Raw genomic sequence first — 19,393 nt, 5'->3', positions numbered from 1 at the left:
TTTGACTTTTAAATGTTTAAATGGTCTCTATCTGAGCTCCTGCACCATCACCGTCCTTGTAGAGCTCTGAGATCTGAAGAACCGTGTCGGTTAGTAGATCCCAGGACCGGACTCGTAACTCAGGGAGCAGCCCTTAAACTCTAGAACGGTCTCCCTCTTTCCGGTCTGCAAGAACCCTGAGTGAATATAAATCTCTTTTTAAAAGTCATCTGTTGACTCCAGAGAGCGCCACCATCAGGCCAGGCTTTGCATCTTTTCTCGTTTGTCTTTTATTGTTTATTTAATTGTTGTTTGATGTATTGTTATTTTACCAGTGCAACTTTGGGAACCTCCTGGTATATGACACTGCTATATAAACAAAGACTGATTTGAATGCTCCATCCCATGATGCAGGAATACCAGCAGGATTTCTGGCTGCTTGGGGTATAAAGGGAGAAAAACTCATGATGGACCACCATCATCCCCTGACCCTCAACCCTACTGAGAACCTGCGGTGCATCCTTAAAAGCATCACAGTTAAATCATGCTTTAAGATACAAAAATAACATAAAACAAAATTAAAGTAAAGCTCACGTACAGCCTGAGAGGCTCGATGGTGACGGGGAGGGAATGGCGCAGGTTGCCCCCTGCCTCTTCGAAGAGATTTGGAGGAGACTCAAACAGCAGCGAGTGGGCCCTCTGTGAGCCATCTGATTTGGGCTGAACCGGGCCGGGGTTAGCCAGAGCTCTCTGGATCAGGATGTGTAGAGGGATGGGTGGAGGCTGGCTGGGAGGCTCTGTGGTTGGGCTGGGGGGCTCAGCTTGCACAGTGGGCAAGGGATCAAAGGAGGTTTTGCTGGGCAGCTGGAGCGACTTAACCCTGGGAGGTGATGGAGGTATGTGGGAGGGCGGCAAAGGCTCTGGAACTGCTGGATTCTCCTTGCTTTCTTCTCTAAGGACAGCCGGGGGCACCTCAACAGGGGCAGAGGAGGGCTCGGCAGGGGGGCACTCGGGGACCTGAGAGGGATCCACTGAGTGGCGGTTGGTGACGGGCGTCATCCTCTTGGGTGGGGTTGGTGGGGAGCGCTTGGCAGGTACTGGGACTACGATGGCAGCGTTGCCAGGCTGAGAAGGATCTGCTGTTCAACCAAAGAAAAGATGTTAACATGTTTCACAGTTTGATGCTCAAACACAAGCAAACACAGATTAGCCCAGAACAGGAGGGAGGTTAGTCCGATTTAAAACAAGCAAAAACACAAACATGGACGCTTTAGTGGCCTGATCCAGGCAGTCTGGTGGCTGGGTCAGTGGTCACACCATTGATTGCAGGGTGGATGTCTGCATGCAGCGCTTCTACATGGGTTCCACATTAAAAACGCATGCAGTGCATGTCTGCTGTTAAAAGTCGGACAGAGGGTCCAGCTTCTGGCTGGTGTACCTGAGCATGCCCTGTGGCGCAGGCACAGAGGAAGAGAAAGGTAGAGACCCAGCTCACTCTGCCGTGTCCAGCTGGTCCAGAAACAAGGCGGCCTGACCTCCCTGTTCAAGGAGGAAGCTGGCAAAAGTGAGCAGAGATGTCAGGACGGAGGGACGGGTTTACAATCCACAGCTGGGAGATAAATATGAAAGGAGGCTTTCAGATAATGTTTGTCTTGGCTTCAGGCAGTCCAGGAGCAGAAGACATGTCCATCATTACACAATCAACAGCAGAGAAACAGCTGAGCAGGAGATGAGACGCTGTACTGCTATCTTCTGCTCAGTTACTGTCCTTAAAGGGCTTCAGCTATCCCTCCTTTATTTAAAATATGCTAAGATGTGCAGAAATGTATTGAACAAATAAAGAAGTAGAATATAAATTAGCTAAAGGTGGGTACACTACAGGATAATCGGGCCGAAGTTTGTCCCGATCTTCCCCTTACGATCAAAGCCAGCAAAGGCCCGACTGTTGGATGTTTGCAAATAACATTTCTAATTTCTCTGTGCTGTGGGGTGTGTTTAAACCGATTTTGTCTGGTCCGGTCCACTTGGAGGGCCTCAGAAGGAGAAATCGTAAATAATGAATAAGCCAATTAAGACATGAGCTGACTTAGCTGACTGACGGAAGTATAAAAAAAAAAAAAAAAAAAAAGACCTCGGCTAGAGGTCAAGGTGATTAGATGAAAAACCATCTTCAATTACAGTAACGCGCCGCATTTTCAGCAGTAATGATAACGGTGTTGTAATGATGTGAAGAGCGACCAATTAGATTACTTGTTACGGAAAAAAGGAACACTGTTTTTGAGTCCATCGCCAAGCGGCGGCAGGTAGATGAGGGGCAAAAGAAAAACTCTGGAGGTGAAAGAAGTGAAAGTACAGGAACAGATTTACTGATCACAGCAGCTAAGAGACGCCTCAACATTTACATCACAAAGTTAAGTTTCCCTGAATACAAGACAAGTCCAGGCTGCCGGTCTAACCATCAGAGTATCTCAGAGACCATGGAACCACCTGGAACGTAGTTTTTCAATGATCCCAAACACTGATGGATATTTATACTAGTTCTTCTTCAGAGGTATTTTTTGAGACTGAGCAGACCAGCTTGCTGAAAGGAGGAAACCAAGCAGCTGTGTACAGACAGGTTTCTGTGACTCACCAGGCAGCAAGAGGCTGCTGTTGCGGTTGGAGGGTTTAGGTGGAGGGACGGGAGGCTGCTTGGCATGAGGAGGGATGGGGGGAGGCATGTTGGAGTCAGCTGACGAAGCAGAGGCAGCATGAGCAGGTCGAGGCACATCTAGGGACACCGTCCTCGGCGGTTTGGAGACAGCATTGTCGACCGAGGATGAAGAGGATGAAGAGGAGAGGCAGGGAGGGGTCGGGCTCTGGCCGGAATCGGAGGTGAGGAATTTAGGGGGGAGCAAAGCCTGCTTGGGTGAGGGAGGTTCCCGCTGGGAGTCCTGTACTCGATGAGGAGGGTCGGGGGCAAAGCGGACCCCGGCGGACTCTACAGAGGAGGAGGACACACAATAACACACACACACACACACACAGAGTTGTTTAGGGAGAGGCTGCTGATCCAGAGCTTCACAAAACTATGTAAACAGGAAATACAAGAGGCCACCACACGCATGCGCACACACACACAAACAAACACACAGGGGTTATGGAAACTGACTGAATTCTTCAATCTCTGGCGGCCACGTGACATCAACTCAGTCTGAATATGCTGCTTTTTCTCATCTTCACATGTTAACCTAAACAATGCTTGAAAAACCCAGAGTTTCCGTTTTCATTGTCTAAACCACTGCACTCCAGAACCTGTCAGCAGGCCGGCAGCCTGTAACCCATCAGCAGGCTGATTCAGCAGCCTGTAACTCGTCAGCAGCATGGCGCATACGACCAGACCTACTGGTGGTTGCCGCATCGTACAGCCAGATACTTTAAGCCCTAAAATACACGAGGGAAACGTTGGACCTATTTATTACCTTTATAAGTTTCCTAAAACATGAGAATAGGAATGATTAAAACTATTAAATAACTATTAACATCCAGACTGATTTTAATGTATTAAATTAAAAATGTGGTGTCTGGTTTTACTCTGCTTAAGTTTTAGTATCTGTTATTTTTAGTATTTCAGCCTCATGTTCAGGTTGGATGAATTAAATCGACCATGAAATATTAAAAACAGAACCAGTTAGCGATACAGAAGCCCTGGTGCTTTGGGAATTCCTTGTTAGCCTTTGGAAATCTTGGGACTGTGCGACCTCCTTCACAGTGACATTATTCAGCTCAGACAGCAACTTTACGCCACTCTAAATATTCTCTCCACTTCCTTTGAGAACTCCGCTCTTTTTCTCCTACAGTCAAACCGGTGTAGTTGAAGACAGGACGAGGTCTTACCAGAGCGCTCTCTGAACTCCACAGGTGGGTTGTATCTGGGCAGGGTGGTCCTGCCGGCATCCGAGGCCGGGCGAGCTTTCCTGCTTTCCTCCGAGGAGGTTTTTTGCAGAGGAGCCCTTATGTCCATCTCCGAGTAGGGCCTCAGTCCAGGCTTCGAGTCGTCCACGGACCGCTTAGGCACCGGTCTGTCTTCTTTACCATCCCTATCGTTCCTCTTTGCCCGGTCATCTCCTCTATACTGGTCCTCTCTCCTCTCCCTATCATCTCTTTCCGTTGGTGCATCTTTCCTCTCCCTGTCGTCTCGATTCTCTCTCCTTTCACGCTCTGGTCGCCAGTCCCTGTCCTCCCTCCTTTCATCACGCTCCCTCTTTACCCGCTCATCTGGATCCCTCCCTTCTCGATCCTTTCTTTCCCGATCTTTCAACTCCCGCTCTTCCCGATCCCTTCGCCCTTTCTCATCCCGATCCTTTCTTTCTCGAATGTCTCTGTCTGTCCTTTCATCCTTTCTCTCCCTGTCATCTCTCCATTCCCGCCTTTCTCTTGAGTCTCTGTCTTCTCTCCGGTCAACTACTCCATCCCTTTCCCTTTCCTCTCGCTTGTCCCTTCTTTCCACATCTTCCCTGTCCTTCCTCCCTCTGTTCTCCTTGTCATCTTTGTAATCTCTCCTCTCTTCCCTGCGGTATCTATCATCTTGCGGAGGTCCTCGAGGTAAAGATCCTCCTCTCTTATCCATATCGGAGGGGAGACGGCTCCGTCTATCAGCCTCCACAGGGAATCTGGCGTGGGAGTCCACATCCAAAGGTGCCCTGTTATTTCGGGAAAAATCGGACGGCACTCTGCTTCGACGTTCGTCTCCCTGAGGAAGCCGGACAGGATTCCCTTTGATATCTGACTCCCCTTGAGATACTCGCACTCCTGCTTCCGACACCCGATCCACATCCATAGGCGTAGGATGTCCATTTTTCAGCGGTGGAGCTTTGGAATAGTTTGCTTCGCTGCTTTCTGTCATGTTGAGACAAACAAGGACAAACACAAACCATTAAAAAGAAACTGAGAGTTTCATTTTCACTCTAGAAGAGATACCAGAAAACCCACCTACCGTTTTCTGGGATGTCCTTTAACACTCCTATTGCGATAAGCTCTTGCCGAGTTTTCCTAACAGAAATTTTTCTTTCCAAAGCTGAAAAAGGGATTAACATATGAATTAGTCAGCCAAGTCATCAGACACAGCAGGAAGTAACTTTTCAAAATAATCCTGCTAGGAAGTATACCTATAGATGTCTCAGTGAACTTGTCGCTTGGCTTCTTCTTCCTCCATTTCCAGGGTTTGAAGATCTTTCCCATTTTGGAGAGCTTGCCTTTGCGTTTAGCTGGAGGCGTTCCTCCACCAGAGTGCCCTTCGTCCTCTCCTGTCGTGCTCTGCTGCAGGTCCACCACATTGTCTGGAACAACCAGCAGTTAGTTTGCTTAAGTTAACCTGATTCATCAGCACTGGGATATAAAAGTTTGCTACACCTTGTCGTTCTCTGGTTAGAGACATGAAAAGGCCTACAGGGTCTCACACCAGAAGTCCCAGAATGACACAGATGTGTCTTTGTGAAGGATGCATAAATAAAACCACATATAAGCTTATGCGAGAGAAAACATTAGAACTCAGAAGATCAGTATTTCCAGCAGGACCATGCTCCATGCCATACAGCCAGGTAATCCAGTACTAGATGCAGGAGGACCACCACATCGAGATCCTCTTACGGCCAGCTCAAGCTCCAGATCTAAACCCTACTGAAAATCTGTGTATTGTCATGAGGAGGAAGGTGGATGGTCGCAACCCCTCAAACAAAGCTGAGCTAATTGATTTTTGTGACGAGTGACAGAAAGCAATGTGAAGAACTGGTGGAAAGCACGGCAAAAGCCAATAAAGGCTTGTTTACACTTCCTTTACGTACGTAAACAGGTAGGTCTGTTATAAACAACACAGCTCTCATACTTTCATGCATCCCTTACGTTAGCATGGTTGTTAGTCAGTATATCCACCATCAATAACAACATGGAGATGATGGAGGAGATCACAATGATGTTCACATTGGGGGGTTCTGCTTTCTGGAACTGACCCCGTATGGTCTAGGCGTAACCAATACAGGTTTAAATAAATGAGCCTTATATGCATTTTCATGAATAGAATAAAGGTTTATTAAATCAGGAACTGTTTCAATTAATCTTCATGCTCTGTAGAATAGTTCAGTCCAGATTACAACATCTGTAGTCTTGCAGGTTTTCAGCAGAACCTGGTCTAATGTGGCCAAAGTCCCAAAAAAGTAGTGGAGTCACCCCTTTTATTACACGTCAGAAGCTAACTTCAACTACCTCAGGCTGCGTCTGAACATGTCTTCATCCAGGCTCCACAACGGAGTCAAAAACCAATCTGTACATTCACAGTTCTCCTCCACCTGATGATACATGCACACACAAGTGAGCACACAGTTACGTTCATTAATAGCGTTCCTTCTCCCCACCATTCTCGCTCGTCCGCACACAGAGAGAGAGAGAGAACAGGTGGGAACAGACTAATTCTCTCTGCACTTAAATAACTTCTGGAAAGAATTAGGACTGAGCTGAATAATTTAAGATGCTCCTTGTAGCTTTATAAGAACATTATATAAGAATTACCACCATCTAACGTTTGAATCGTGTATCATGCTAACGTGTAGCGCATTCTAGCGTCTCACTTTCTCAGAAACATGTTACAACAACAGTGTGTGTCAAAAAGCTGCAACAGGCGGATGAAACATGTCATCTCAGTTAATAGTGTTCACTAGTTAATAGGGTCACATACAAAACTCATTTCTGAAGATGAACACTAACTAGAAGGAAGGGGGCTCTCAGAGACAGGGACGCAGACGGAGGCACAGACGGGGACACAGATGGAGACGCAGACGGAGACGAGGACGCATACAGAGAACAGGATAGAGACGCAGACAGACGCAGAAGGAGACAGAAACTTTCGTTGCGTATTTGGTCAGTTCTCCAGGGCCTTGTGGATTCATCCCTGGATGCAGCAAACAGAGCAAACCAGCAGGATAGCTGACATCGGACCAGCAAAAAGGAAACAACCAGAGAAGAAGAAGATGAGGACAACAGTTGTAAAGCTGGTGGGAGCTTTTGAAGTAATGATGTATGTCTAGGGCATGTCTGAACCTGGCGTCAGAACACTGAACTCAGCACCGCCCACTAATGGATGAACCATGGAAATGTAAAAGCATGAAAGTATGAAGGGCGGTGACGTAAGACAACGTGTGAAACAGACGTACCTGTTTACATTCGTAAGGAGCATAAACGGGCCTTAATCCTCACTGATGTCTCTAAAGGCTGGTACACTCCACGAGAAGCCAGAACTTTGTTTTTGTTCGAGACCACAAGAAAAAAATGACGTTACTCTTGTGGACATGAATGGGAACATCTTGCAGCTTGTTCTTGACGCATCAACTGAGCATAACTGTCTTCGTGTGAGGCTGAGAAGTACTGTGTGATTGGTGGGCCATTTGAGGTGGGCGTGGTTAACGTGGAAAAGAATGAAGCAGAAAGTTGTGGCTTCCGCATTCCCCTGATGGAGGCTGAACGGATAGTTTTAATGAACAGCTGATCGAGGTGGTGAGAAAGTACGTAAACAACACGTGGGATTTAAAGACGCAACACCTCCGCGTGCAACAACCAGCCCTGCCACAGATCCAGTTTCTACTTAAACGTGAAATAACCCGTCACCTGCAGCATCCTTGTTGGGAACCGCTTCTCTAAAGAACAACAGGTTTTCAAAACAAATCAGATGGACTGATGTCAGATTGATGTACGTACAACTGTAAGTGTAGGCAGAAGTTTATTTGGAAACGGAAATATTGCACGAATGAAGGCTAAAACCTGAGAACCTGGATTTCTGGAGGTGCATGCAGCCGAAGGCAGACAACCAGAAATAATCATCATGTAATAAACATGAAGATGCCTGACTAGAACAGAGCATCTGCTACTGCATTATATTCTTTAGCTTTGTGGCGCTGAAAGTCTGTTTCTTCATGGCAGTGACCCTTAATAACCTCTTCTTTGCATACATGATCAGGGACAAGGCTCCGCATGGCAACTGGGAGGAAAAAATGTACACAAAGTCATATAAACAACAATTAATTAGATCAAAGAGAAAAAAATATAAATGTGAAGGCTTAACTTTGATGGTTCTTTGTTTAATGAGAGAAACAGATTCACAAGCAGGATAGCAAGTTCATCAGATTAACTGCAACCAACAGACCTATCAACAGTATTAGTCACGGAAACTTGGGCTCAGTGATTTAATGCCCTTAAAAACATGCAGTCCTGAGTGGGGGTGGAAACAACTAATTGTTCTGTGATGAGTTGTAAGACAGATGTCAGTACCGCTGTGAACCACGTGGCAGCAGGTTTGAAGCTCAGAGGGAAAAAGCATCTTTTACACCAGTAACCAACCCAAACTTATACACGCATTCATCCACAGACTCAGTCTCCATTTCTGGATTTAACACATGGCTTTACCAATTTCATTCTAACAAATCCTTTAAATGATCCGTTTAATCACTCCGTCTCTGGAAAACTGATCCAGGAAGCTCAGATCTGATCTAAACGCCTTCAGACCCCAGCTGCAAAGTCAAAGTCACAGCGAAGGTGAAGTTAAACTGGAAGGAATCCATGAAAGCCGAGTTAATCATTGATGGATAGTCCTGCACTGAACACAAACAAAAGGCTGATGAGTCAGGAGGATTTCAGCTGATTTATTAATAATGTCAGCTATTCCGAAGCGGAGTATGCTTTGTTTATTTATTAGTGTATTTATCTCTGCAGGAAAGGGAAGATGGACATCTGTCTAAAGGGGTTTGTGCTACACAGTTTGCAGGTTTTGTACTTCTTTGATGGTTAAAATGAGAAGAAATCTAACAAGAAAAACCTCAACTACACATACAAGTTAAAAAGAAAGCATGAAGAAGAGTTAAAGTGTAGCTCCAACCCCTACTTTCTGCATAACTCCACCCACTGCTGAATTTGAAAAATACCTGAAACTGCAGGGGTTGGGGTGGGAGGTGTGGGGAGATCAGGGGGCGGAGAGTGGGCGGGTCAGGATGCACAGGCAGAAATGATTGACAGCAGCTCAGCTCACTGGCAAGATGCAAAGTGAGATTCACAAAGCAGCTACGCCACAGAGCGGTTTGAGGTGGAAGACTTTTCCCCTCCTGAATCTCCTCAGCTACACGTGAACGAGGTGGCCCTGAAGCGTATCCGTCTGAGCCGTTAGCGCCGTTAGCTAGCCTGTCAGCAGCTCTGGAAAGCTGTGGAGACTCGCGGCAGGTTGTGGGGTTTTTAACATTTTCTTGTGACGTAGATAACCTCTCTATGTCATAACATAACCTGGTTTTACCCTGTAGAGGGTGTTATGAGCCATTTTTACTAACTAAATCCCCTTTTTAAAATAAACTAAAAACAATACAAATTTTATCAAGAGTATATGTGATTTTCATCACAATTAAGTAATTCTGTGTTCTTTACAGCTAGAAAAAACACATTTTTGGGTGTACTACCCTTTTAAATATTCTGGATATTGTGCAGCTACCTTTGGCTTCACCGGTAAAGTCCTCCATCCACATTGAAAATCATTCATTTAGCTGCTTCTAAACTACTTACATACGTAGTTAATACTCATCTTCCTAATTTCATAACATCCGGTCTTTGTTAAACATGGTGGTCTTAGCCGCTAACGTGGGCTAATGGCCTGCTAAACAGACTACATGTAAATACTTTAGTTCCTATTCTGACTTGCCATCCTGTTTTTCTTCTGTGCTTCACAAACTTCGTGACTGTGCTGCTTCCGCCTTTTAAAGTGAGGCGTTAAAACGGTGAAGCAGCGCAGTTTGTTGCACATTCACCTAAATCAGCCAGATACGCGGGTCAGAAACCAGGCTGCTAAACAGTTAATCATGTTAATCCCATTTCTCCTAATCAGATAACTGCAGTTATCTGATGAAGCATAATCAGATTACGCTGTCCACACGATCACTTTAATAATCTGATAACTCCAGAAACAGGATAATGACTGGTGTGCATGTAAAGTGGCTCAGTGGACCAGTGGATACTGGTGAAGTCTGCACAAAGACGGATGGCTGCATGTCCTCAGGCAGGATTTATACATCTGACCATCCCTTTCATTTATCAACGTCTGCCTAGAACAGGGGTAGACAAGTTAGGTCCTAGAGAGCCACAATCCTGCAGGTTTTCTAAATTCCCCTGTTTCAGCACACCTGACTCAAATTAAATGGATCCAACAGCCTATAAGGATCTGCACAATGACTCATTAGTTTAAGTCAGGTGTGCTGGAGCAGGGAAATTTGGAAAACCTGCAGGATTGTGGCTTTCTAGGACCGAACTTGCCTACCCCTGGCCTAGAAACAATAAATGCAAAGTAAAACAATAAAAACATGACAAGAGTTTGCACTACATCCAAGGCCAGGTTGGTTTTAATAACGGACCATGATGGGGCGTTTCTGTGGCTGCAGAGTTCCACAGTTCAGGAGCAGCGACCGCAAAGCCTCTATCCCCTCTGAGCCTCCGCTGAGACCTCGTACCTCAAACAGGATCTGATCAGCTGATCTGAGGCGCCGGGCTGGCCAATATGAAGAGGTAGAACAGGGCCAGACCGTTCAGGATTTAAAAACAAAGAAAATAATCTTAAAATGAACTCTGCATTGGTAGCCAGTGAAGTGATGCTAGAACAGGAGTGACGGGCTCTCTCCTACGCCCTCCAACCAGAAGACGAGCAGCTATGTTGACACACATGGTCCTACCCTCCAAATAAGACCTGAACCGGTCTAATGCAGTACCTCAGATCCCTACCAAGTTCTGGAGCCGCGACAACAGGATCATGTGGTCCTCTGTGTCGAATATGGCTGCTAAGTTATGCAGAACCAGGACCAGGATCACATAATCTCCAGCATCAGTAGCCAGGAGAATATCATTAACAACCCTCAATAAAGCTGATTTGATGCTATGCAGGGATCTGAAGCCAGACTGGAAGACTAAAAAACAGTGCAGTGGTGGTCCAACGACCTGAATTGCAAGTATAGAACTTTCTCCAAGATGTTTGATACAAGAGGCCTCTTGGAGACGGGCCTTAAGTTAGCCGTGAAGGCCAGGTTTTTGGAACAGGGTTTGAACAAGTGCATGTTTAAAAGAAGAGGGGAACAGCACCGGTCTCAAAACAGCTGTTAATGAGGGCAAGGACCACCTGAGCTACAGCGGGAAAGGTCTCCATAAAAAAAAAGAGAAGGAATGGCATCAAGAGGAGAGCCAGATGCCTTAATCTGCCAGACGACCTCATCTAAGGAAAACAGGGCCACCGGCTCAAACTTTCCAAAGATGACCGAGTTGCCGGGTCGGAAGGAGGAGGAGGGACGGCGGCCCTTACATTTGCCACCTGGTCACTGAGGAAATTCAGAAAAGTCTTACACATTTCAGAGGCGGCTTCGGACGCTGCAGCCTGTGGGGCAGAAAGGACAGAATCTGTTGTTTTACACAGAACTTGGATCATGTTGAGTAGAAACATCTTCGACAGATGTTCTCTTCCTGCCTTTAACTGTGGTTGGATAAAGCTGCCAGCAGCTCCTTAAGATATGAAATGAGACCTGCAGGTCGTCCTTTTTCACTTGAATCCTGTCCTCCTGCAGTCCCTCCGAGATAATCGGGTCCTCTAATTCCACATAAGAAATGGAGGCAGCCGAGGGAACGGGGAGCTGGTTAAAGCAACGGAGAACAGACTGGCAGTGGAGGAGTTAAAATCCTACAGTGCCGTGGCGGGACGCAAGATTTACCCGCAGCACAAGTCCAGCATCAAACTATTGCACGTGGTCTGAAATAGCAACGTCACAGATCTCTGTGTTAGATACAGACAAAGCATATGAGCGAATGAGGTCCAGAGTGTGTCTGTGTTCAGTCCCAGACACACTGTACAAGATTAAAAGAATTAATAACCTCTAAAAAGGTCCTCCACTAGAGGCTTATCAGGACGGCACACATGAATACTGAATCACCTACAGTAAGGACCCGGTCATGAGGCATAATTCCAGCCAAGAAACCAGAGAAGTCATTCACAACGTCCTTGTAGTATTTAGGAGGTCTGTAGATGCCACCGGGTCAGACCCACCCACCATGAGGTCCATTCACAGCTGGAGTATGAGGAAAACACACAGCGCTATCTGCAGTTCAAATCGTAGTCTGATTCAAGCTGCATTCAGAATCTGGAGATATGAGACTTAACATCTGATTAACATCACTTCCATTAATATCACATCCACCAGCGGGCCCGGCCTGCAGCATCCGTCGGCGTGCCCGGCCTGCAGCATCCGTCGGCGTGCCCGGCCTGCAGCATCCGTCGGCGTGCCTACCAGCAGCAGATGCTCTTATTCACGGCAGCCGTTCACCAAGTCTATAAATGTAGGAATTAGTTCAACTTTATCCGACTTTCCTACCTGGATCAGTAGTACTACAGCTGAAACATCAGTAACTGGGCGTGACGTTTTTTACTGGTCCTTGTCTGATGGTCTGTAGCAGGGAGTGTATTTAGTTACAGATGTGGTCTAGGTTCGTGATCTTCACCCTTCCAAGATTATTTGTGTGTCAAACAACAGCTGGAAGCCAAAGCTAGCCAGATGTTTTCCTGCTTTCTAAGGAAATGTTCTAAAGCATTTTTATCATTTAATTTCCAGAAAGAAGCTTTCCAGGTTGTGGTCCAGGTCCAGGTCCAGTTCCAGGTCCAGGTCCAGGTCCAGGTCCTGGAGCCTTCCATCTGTTTCTGTGGGTTAATAGGATTTATGTATTCTGCACACAGCAGATTTAGCTTTACTTGTGTTATTTTGTCATGTTGGCATCAGAAGACAGCAAGAGATAAAACTTAAGACCCAGAAGGAGGACGGATGTGGTTTCACAGTGTTGAACCGACACATAATAACAATTATAACAGTAAAATCCTAATTTCTCTACTAATAATTGTACCAAGAACATCTCTAATCAAGACGTCCTAACCTCTGAAGTTACACGACGACCTGTTTCTAGAGAACAGGAGAGCAGAGATGAAATCATGAAAATAAAACTCACACTGGTCTGAATCTGACTCCTGCTGAGACACCGTACAACTTCTCACTAATGGGATTTGGTGGGAGGAAATGTGGCACACTGAGGACACTCCAGTCACCCACTCAGCGATTTCTGACACCACTAGGTATTACACTGGGAAGGGTGGGGTGGCAGGCAGTAAAGTGGGAGACCAGTATTGTGGTGACTGTTACAGCCTGCAGGAGATGCAACACCCAGAAACTCCCAGGTCAGACATCTTCACATGACTCATTCCAATCACATGACATGTTGACACCAAGTAAACAGAGCGACCCAAAGTCTAAGAACCAGTCAGTAACTGGGAGGAACTACAGTAGGCCACTGTGTTAGAAGCAGCGTTAAAGGGTCTGATGTCTATGGTGGTCTAGGCTTCCAGAGGGAAACCAGCCCTGTGTGTCCACACAGGCCTGCGTTGCTCGTACATTTCACAATCAGCACATTCCATCAGGTGCATTCCTCTACCTGCCTGAGCCTGCCGCCTCCAGTTTCACCTGCTTCTCTATAAGCTCATGCTTCTAATCCAACACCTGAAACAGCTCTGAACTCTCCTCCTGAGCTAACGTGTGGCCTCAGACTCACCCGTGTTGTGCTGAGCTGGTTGCTGGGCCACAGTCTCGCTGCTAGCACTGTGTCCCATGCTACGGCTCCCGTCCCCGCGGACCTGACGGCCGCTGCCTCTTCGGAGGCCTGCAGCAGCAGGACGACCTTAGGCCACCAAACGGACGCTGCTACTGTAACTACAGACCGTCTTCACAGCTCACTTGAGGAGTTTTGTTTCTTTTGGCTGTAGTCTTGCCCTCCCCCTTCCTTCAGCCTGTCTTAGTCCCTCCCTCCTTCATCCTGTCTCCCTCTCTCAGAGCTTAGGTTCCTCCCTACTTGGAGATCTGCCTTCATAAATAAGGTAATCCAGCAGTTCATTCATTCACTGTTCATTCCTCACAGCAGATGTTTTCAAAGCAGGTGAGCAGTGAGGTTTGTCTGGTCCAGCCACAAGGCCTTCAGGGATTTACAACTCCCACCCCGGCAGTTAGCACCATTTTACAGGCGGCTACAACAGCCGTGCCTGAAGGAGGAGGAGGGGCGGGCTCAGCGAGCTCAGGTAACTGGAGAAGGTGAGTCGGGCCAGGGTGGAGCGGGAAGTGAAACCTTGCAGGTGTACAGTGACTTTCTGGGGACTGGCCCTTTAAATCATGTGCAAACAGATGACTTTAAGTTAAATATTAGCAACTCAGGACTGCATCTGGTTTTACTCCAGCTCAGTCCGTCAGGTTTCTACTCAGAGTCATGCATCACTGTAATTTTAAACTGGAGAAGCAGAGCAGAAAGAGGATGGCGTAGTAGCAGACACCTTCACCACAGTGCTTCATCCACCCTGGAAGGTGGAAACGTCGGCTTCAGTGAAAACATGTGGTGCAGTCAGCAGCTGTTAACACCGTTAATGTAGCTTGAGGAACAAAAAGTTGTATAAATGAGTTGAATCAGGCTTTTCTGTTCTAATATTTTAGCAAAGCCACATTTATCACATCCAATCTTGATATTTACAACTCTACACCCTCCGATCCTTCCAGGAGCTTCCATCCTGTTTTAGCCAAGCCAGTCTGTTAGATCTTTACAGTGTGTAAATGGAGTGGAAGTTAACTTCATTTAAACATCATTTTCCACCTTGACTAAGATACTCTACATCCCTGTTGCTCCATCTACAGTCCAATTCCAGCTACAGCACAGCTCTGCTGCAGGAATGTCAGGAATGCCAGACCACAAGTCTACTTCTGGTCCAAGGACAGTAATCAGCACAACAACCCAGGAAAGCAAAGATAAACAAGCAGGAGGAGCAGCAGCAAAGCAGCATGTCTTCCAGCTGCTCATCCTCCTGGATAAAAACACCGGCAGCGTGAAGCATTCCTGCTGCTTCATGTCAGAAACGGTGCTGATGAGGAAATCCGGTTTATTTTTACTGCTTGGCCACAGAGCCAAGCAGGGATGAATACATCCAGCTTCCTTAATCTGTTCTCACCATGGCTCACTTCTCTGAAGAGCTCATGAAGCCAGAAAAAAAACTAATGCCATCAATCCAGCTTGAAATCCTCTACAGTACGAGCTACAGTCAGATTCAGAGAAAACAGCTTTACTCACAGGTGACTTCAGACTGCAGAGCCATCCCAAGTGTGTCTCTGAGGCTACTGCTGGGCCACCACAGCGTACAGCGATACGCAGCACCTGATCCAGATCAGTCAGAGATTCAAGGCCATGTGTGGTGGTAACAGTACCTGCCGGCTCCGTTATCCTCAGGGTGGGGCCTATCAGCTGATTTCAGTCATAAACCACACAACACGTCACACAGCCGAGCCCTTAAAGGACAGGTCCCCCCGACCCGCCAGCAACCACGTCAGCAACCACGTCATGTCATCTACGCCCCCCCCCCCCCATTACAACCTAGATGGTTTGGTTCCGACTTTCCAGCAACTTTGTTTTCTATAAACATGACAGGTGAAGGCAGACTTACCTTTGTCCATCACAGTGTCCAAAACTCAGCCGTCAGCAGCTGAAATAAACGAACAGGATCAGTACCAAAACACTTCTATCTAATATTAGCTTTGTCATCATCAGTAATCATCAATCAGTTTAAATTAAACTAAAACTTCAATGAAATGGTCAGAAACCCAAAAGAAAGAGTTTTCAGGACCAACAGGAATAAAAATATTAACGGCATTTAGCTCCAAACCAGTGTCTGCTGGTGTCCTGTAGCTTTAAGAGCTAGCAGCTGGGTTCACATCAGAACAAGGACAAACTGACGGCGTGTTTTCTCTCCCACAGAGCTAACGGTGGCTTTTTCAAAGTACAACCCTGATTGGTCAAAATGAGAAGGTGTGAGGATGTAATGTGGATAACTGGGCTCTGTCCTCGCAGCAGTATCAGGCTAGAAGCCAAAAACGCTGAATAAGGGTGTAGCTTTATTTTTTTGTGCTCTGTGACTGTAGCTGCCGCCATGAAGGAAAAGTTGAACACACTGAAACTTTGCTAGTTATTCATCTACAGACGGCTGTCAGGTAGCATACTCACCTTTACTGAGGATCATTGATCATCTATGAAATCTTCCCTGGGGCCAGTCTGCCTGGGGCTTCTGGTTCAGGTTTCACAACTCAGCAGTTGGTGATCACAGCGCTCCTCTGAAACATGTAAACAAACAAGTACACCATGTATGACACAAAGGCAACTTCCTTCAGGGTGCTGCTGAGCCGTGTTAAAAATCTGCAGAGTAAGGCGTTGATCAGGGAAGATTTCACTATGCGGCCGGTTTTCACAAGACAGAGATATCCTCGTGTTTTTCTGACATGACAAAACACCTACAACTATGCTGTACGTGTTAAATATTTGGTTCATGACCTCAAAAGAGCTCTAGAGAACAACTCTGGTCAGCTCTGGTTCAGTCCTACTGGTTTAACAAGTGTTGGGTAATAACGCAAACAGCATATTATCAGCAACAGCATTGTGCACAGCTTGCAGAGCTTGATGGTAATCTTAAATAATCAACATTAAGGACATAAAATACCTTCTAAACCTGAGGAAATTAAGAATGACAACCACTTTGTTTAATCTACTGTCTTTTCATTAAAAGGTGTATTGGCTTTATTATTCATTTCCAGTCAGCTGATGAGGAGAGGGAAGCTGATAAATAATTAATCAAATAACGGTCAGCACGTCTACAGCCCGGTTCTGTTCTCAGATATCCTCCCAGCAATGGTGCAGGCTGGCAGCAGAGCAAACACTGAGCCAGCTCGTTTGCTAGCATACAGTACTAGCTACAATACTACAGCAAACACTGAGCCAGCTTGTCTGCTAGCATACAGTACTAGCTACAATACTACAGCAAACACTGAACCAGCTTATCTGCTAGCATACAGTACTAGCTACAATACTACAGCAAACACTGAGCCAGCTCGTCTGCTAGCATACAGTACTAGCTACAATACTACAGCAAACACTGAGCCAGCTCATCTGCTAGCATACAGTACTAGCTACAATACTACAGCAAACACTGAGCCAGCTCATCTGCTAGCATACAGTACTAGCTACAATACTACAGCAAACACTGAGCCAGCTCATCTGCTAGCATACAGTACTAGCTACAATACTACAGCAAACACTGAACCAGCTCATCTGCTAGCATACAGTACTAGCTACAATACTACAGCAAACACTGAACCAGCTCATCTGCTAGCATACAGTACTAGCTACAATACTACAGCAAACACTGAGCCAGCTCATCTGCTAGCATACAGTACTAGCTACAATACTACAGCAAACACTGAACCAGCTCATCTGCTAGCATACAGTACTAGCTACAATACTACAGCAAACACTGAACCAGCTCATCTGCTAGCATACAGTACTAGCTACAATACTACAGCAAACACTGAACCAGCTTATCTGCTAGCATACAGTACTAGCTACAATACTACAGCAAACACTGAACCAGCTTATCTGCTAGCATACAGTACTAGCTACAATACTACAGCAAACACTGAACCAGCTCGTCTGCTAGCATACAGTACTAGCTACAATACTACAGCAAACACTGAACCAGCTCGTCTGCTAGCATACAGTACTAGCTACAATACTACAGCAAACACTGAGCTGACTCGTCTCCTAGCATACAGGAGCATGTATACTGTATACTATCTATAAAACTAGAGCAGCCCAGCCCGTCCACACCACAGGAACAAGTTCAAACACACACAGGTTCACACCCTGTCCCATTATTTCAAAAATAATCCAAGAGCTGAAGAGGAGGCGTTCTGAATTATGCTGCTTTCAGATCATGGCCTCCATGTTGGTTGAGTGAATCAGCTGCACACTATCTGGTGCATGAAAAAGAGCTGAGTACATCTAAAACAACAACAACGCTCAAAATGGAAGCCAGACTTTCAGGTTTGGTAAAAAGATCCATCGCAAGGATATCAACACATCAGAAACAAGGACCTGCTTTTATCCATGTGATAGTAAGGACAATAACAAAAAACAGCTGACATTACAACTATGGGGCCAAGAAGCCACCTGGAGTGTTAAGTATGAAATAAACTACACTGCTCAAAAAAATAAAGGGAACACTAAAATAACACACCCTATATATGTATTAGTGCTGAGCACGTTAACGAGTTAATTGTGCATTAATGCAACGCTTAATTAACGCTGTTTATTTTTTTAAGCGCGTGTTAAGTTTTATTTTATTTTTGTTTTTTTGCTCGCTGGCTTTGATGACAGAAACATGGCGTCCATGTCTCCCTTCCCTGCTGCAGCGATGCGTCTGGTGTAATCAGGAGAGAGCGGGTTTATTAAAATAAAGACACGTTTTCTGTCTGGAACTTAAAAAAGAATAAGAACCGACGTTTCTCTTTGTCTGTCAAAACTCATACAGATGGCAGAACATTGTGATTTTTGGATGGGAAACTGCTCCCAAAAGACAATGAGAAACTTTTTATTTATTATTTTTAATAAATGTGGTTTTAATTGAGGCAAGACAGCAAAGGTAAGTCATGCTTTCTGACTTTTCCAAGTATAAAGCATAAATCGGGTCTTCTTTTGCCTCTGGTTCGGTGAATCTTGGTCATAGTGAGATGAAACTTCCAGCTGTGGAATCTGTGAGATGTGAGCTTTCAGTAGAGGAGTCATTTGTTCGCCTTCATGGGGAAACATCATCTGTGTTTACATATTTTTTGGACTTTGTGTACCTGGTCTTTGGATGGTTTGTCGTTTTAACTGTGTTTGGTGGTTGCAGAAATGGTTTAACTGAGCTGTTAGCTGAGATTCTGGACTTTCTATGGATACCACACACGTTTATAGCTGCACATCTGACGCTACACCCAGAAACGAGATGTTAACCCCTTAACTTCCGGTAGCGGAAGGTGCAGAGGTGTTAAGCTAAACAGTCAAGCTAAAAAATAAAGTTTAGAGCATTTAAAGGCCAAAAATCTGGATCTTGAAACACTGAAGGTGCATGGATGGAAGTTATTGTGCATATTGTGAATATTTCTCTCTCCTCACCATCTAGAAGCTGTGAGATTCTAATCCTGCTTTCTGTCTGTTCACCTGATGCTGATATTCATCACATATTATTCCTTCTGTGTTTAGAAGGAAGCAGCTTCACAGCTTTAAATTCATCCTGCTGACTTTTTACCTTTTAGTTAGTAAATCCTGAAAATTCATCCTTCTTTCTCATAAAAATGCGATTTTATAAATATATATGAAGAAACGTCAGAAACGTCTCAAGGAAAGCTGTAAATGTCAGGTTTAAAAGGGACTGATGAGAGCTGTTCACACCAGAAACAGGATGGGACATCCCACCTTTGCAATGATCCTGGCTTCT

General features: G+C 45.6%; 1 protein-coding gene across 4 annotated transcripts in view; it reads right to left on the bottom strand.

Annotated features, from left to right (window-relative positions):
• phactr4a (phosphatase and actin regulator 4a) overlaps positions 1-19,393 on the bottom strand; it is a 30,266-nt gene that overhangs the window by 9,053 nt on the left and 1,820 nt on the right. The window contains exons 2-8 of one of the 4 annotated variants that reach the window (XM_042011518.1): positions 16,090-16,196; positions 15,533-15,571; positions 5,127-5,297; positions 4,955-5,035; positions 3,856-4,857; positions 2,612-2,959; positions 578-1,118 (exon numbers count right to left, since the gene is read on the bottom strand). In XM_042011518.1, the coding sequence (XP_041867452.1) occupies positions 578-1,118; positions 2,612-2,959; positions 3,856-4,857; positions 4,955-5,035; positions 5,127-5,297; positions 15,533-15,542 (2,153 nt within the window). In that variant the 5' untranslated portion in view covers positions 15,543-15,571; positions 16,090-16,196. Of the gene's footprint in view, positions 1-577; positions 1,119-2,611; positions 2,960-3,855; positions 4,858-4,954; positions 5,036-5,126; positions 5,298-13,608; positions 13,807-15,162; positions 15,278-15,532; positions 15,572-16,089; positions 16,197-19,393 lie in introns of those variants that run through there. The other 3 variants (XM_042011517.1, XM_042011515.1, XM_042011516.1) reach the window with 3 other exon arrangements.

This window comes from Melanotaenia boesemani, chromosome 17 (assembly GCF_017639745.1).
Source record: "Melanotaenia boesemani isolate fMelBoe1 chromosome 17, fMelBoe1.pri, whole genome shotgun sequence".
Lineage (NCBI taxonomy): Eukaryota > Metazoa > Chordata > Actinopteri > Atheriniformes > Melanotaeniidae > Melanotaenia > Melanotaenia boesemani.
This window is presented reverse-complemented; position numbering and strand designations above follow the sequence as displayed.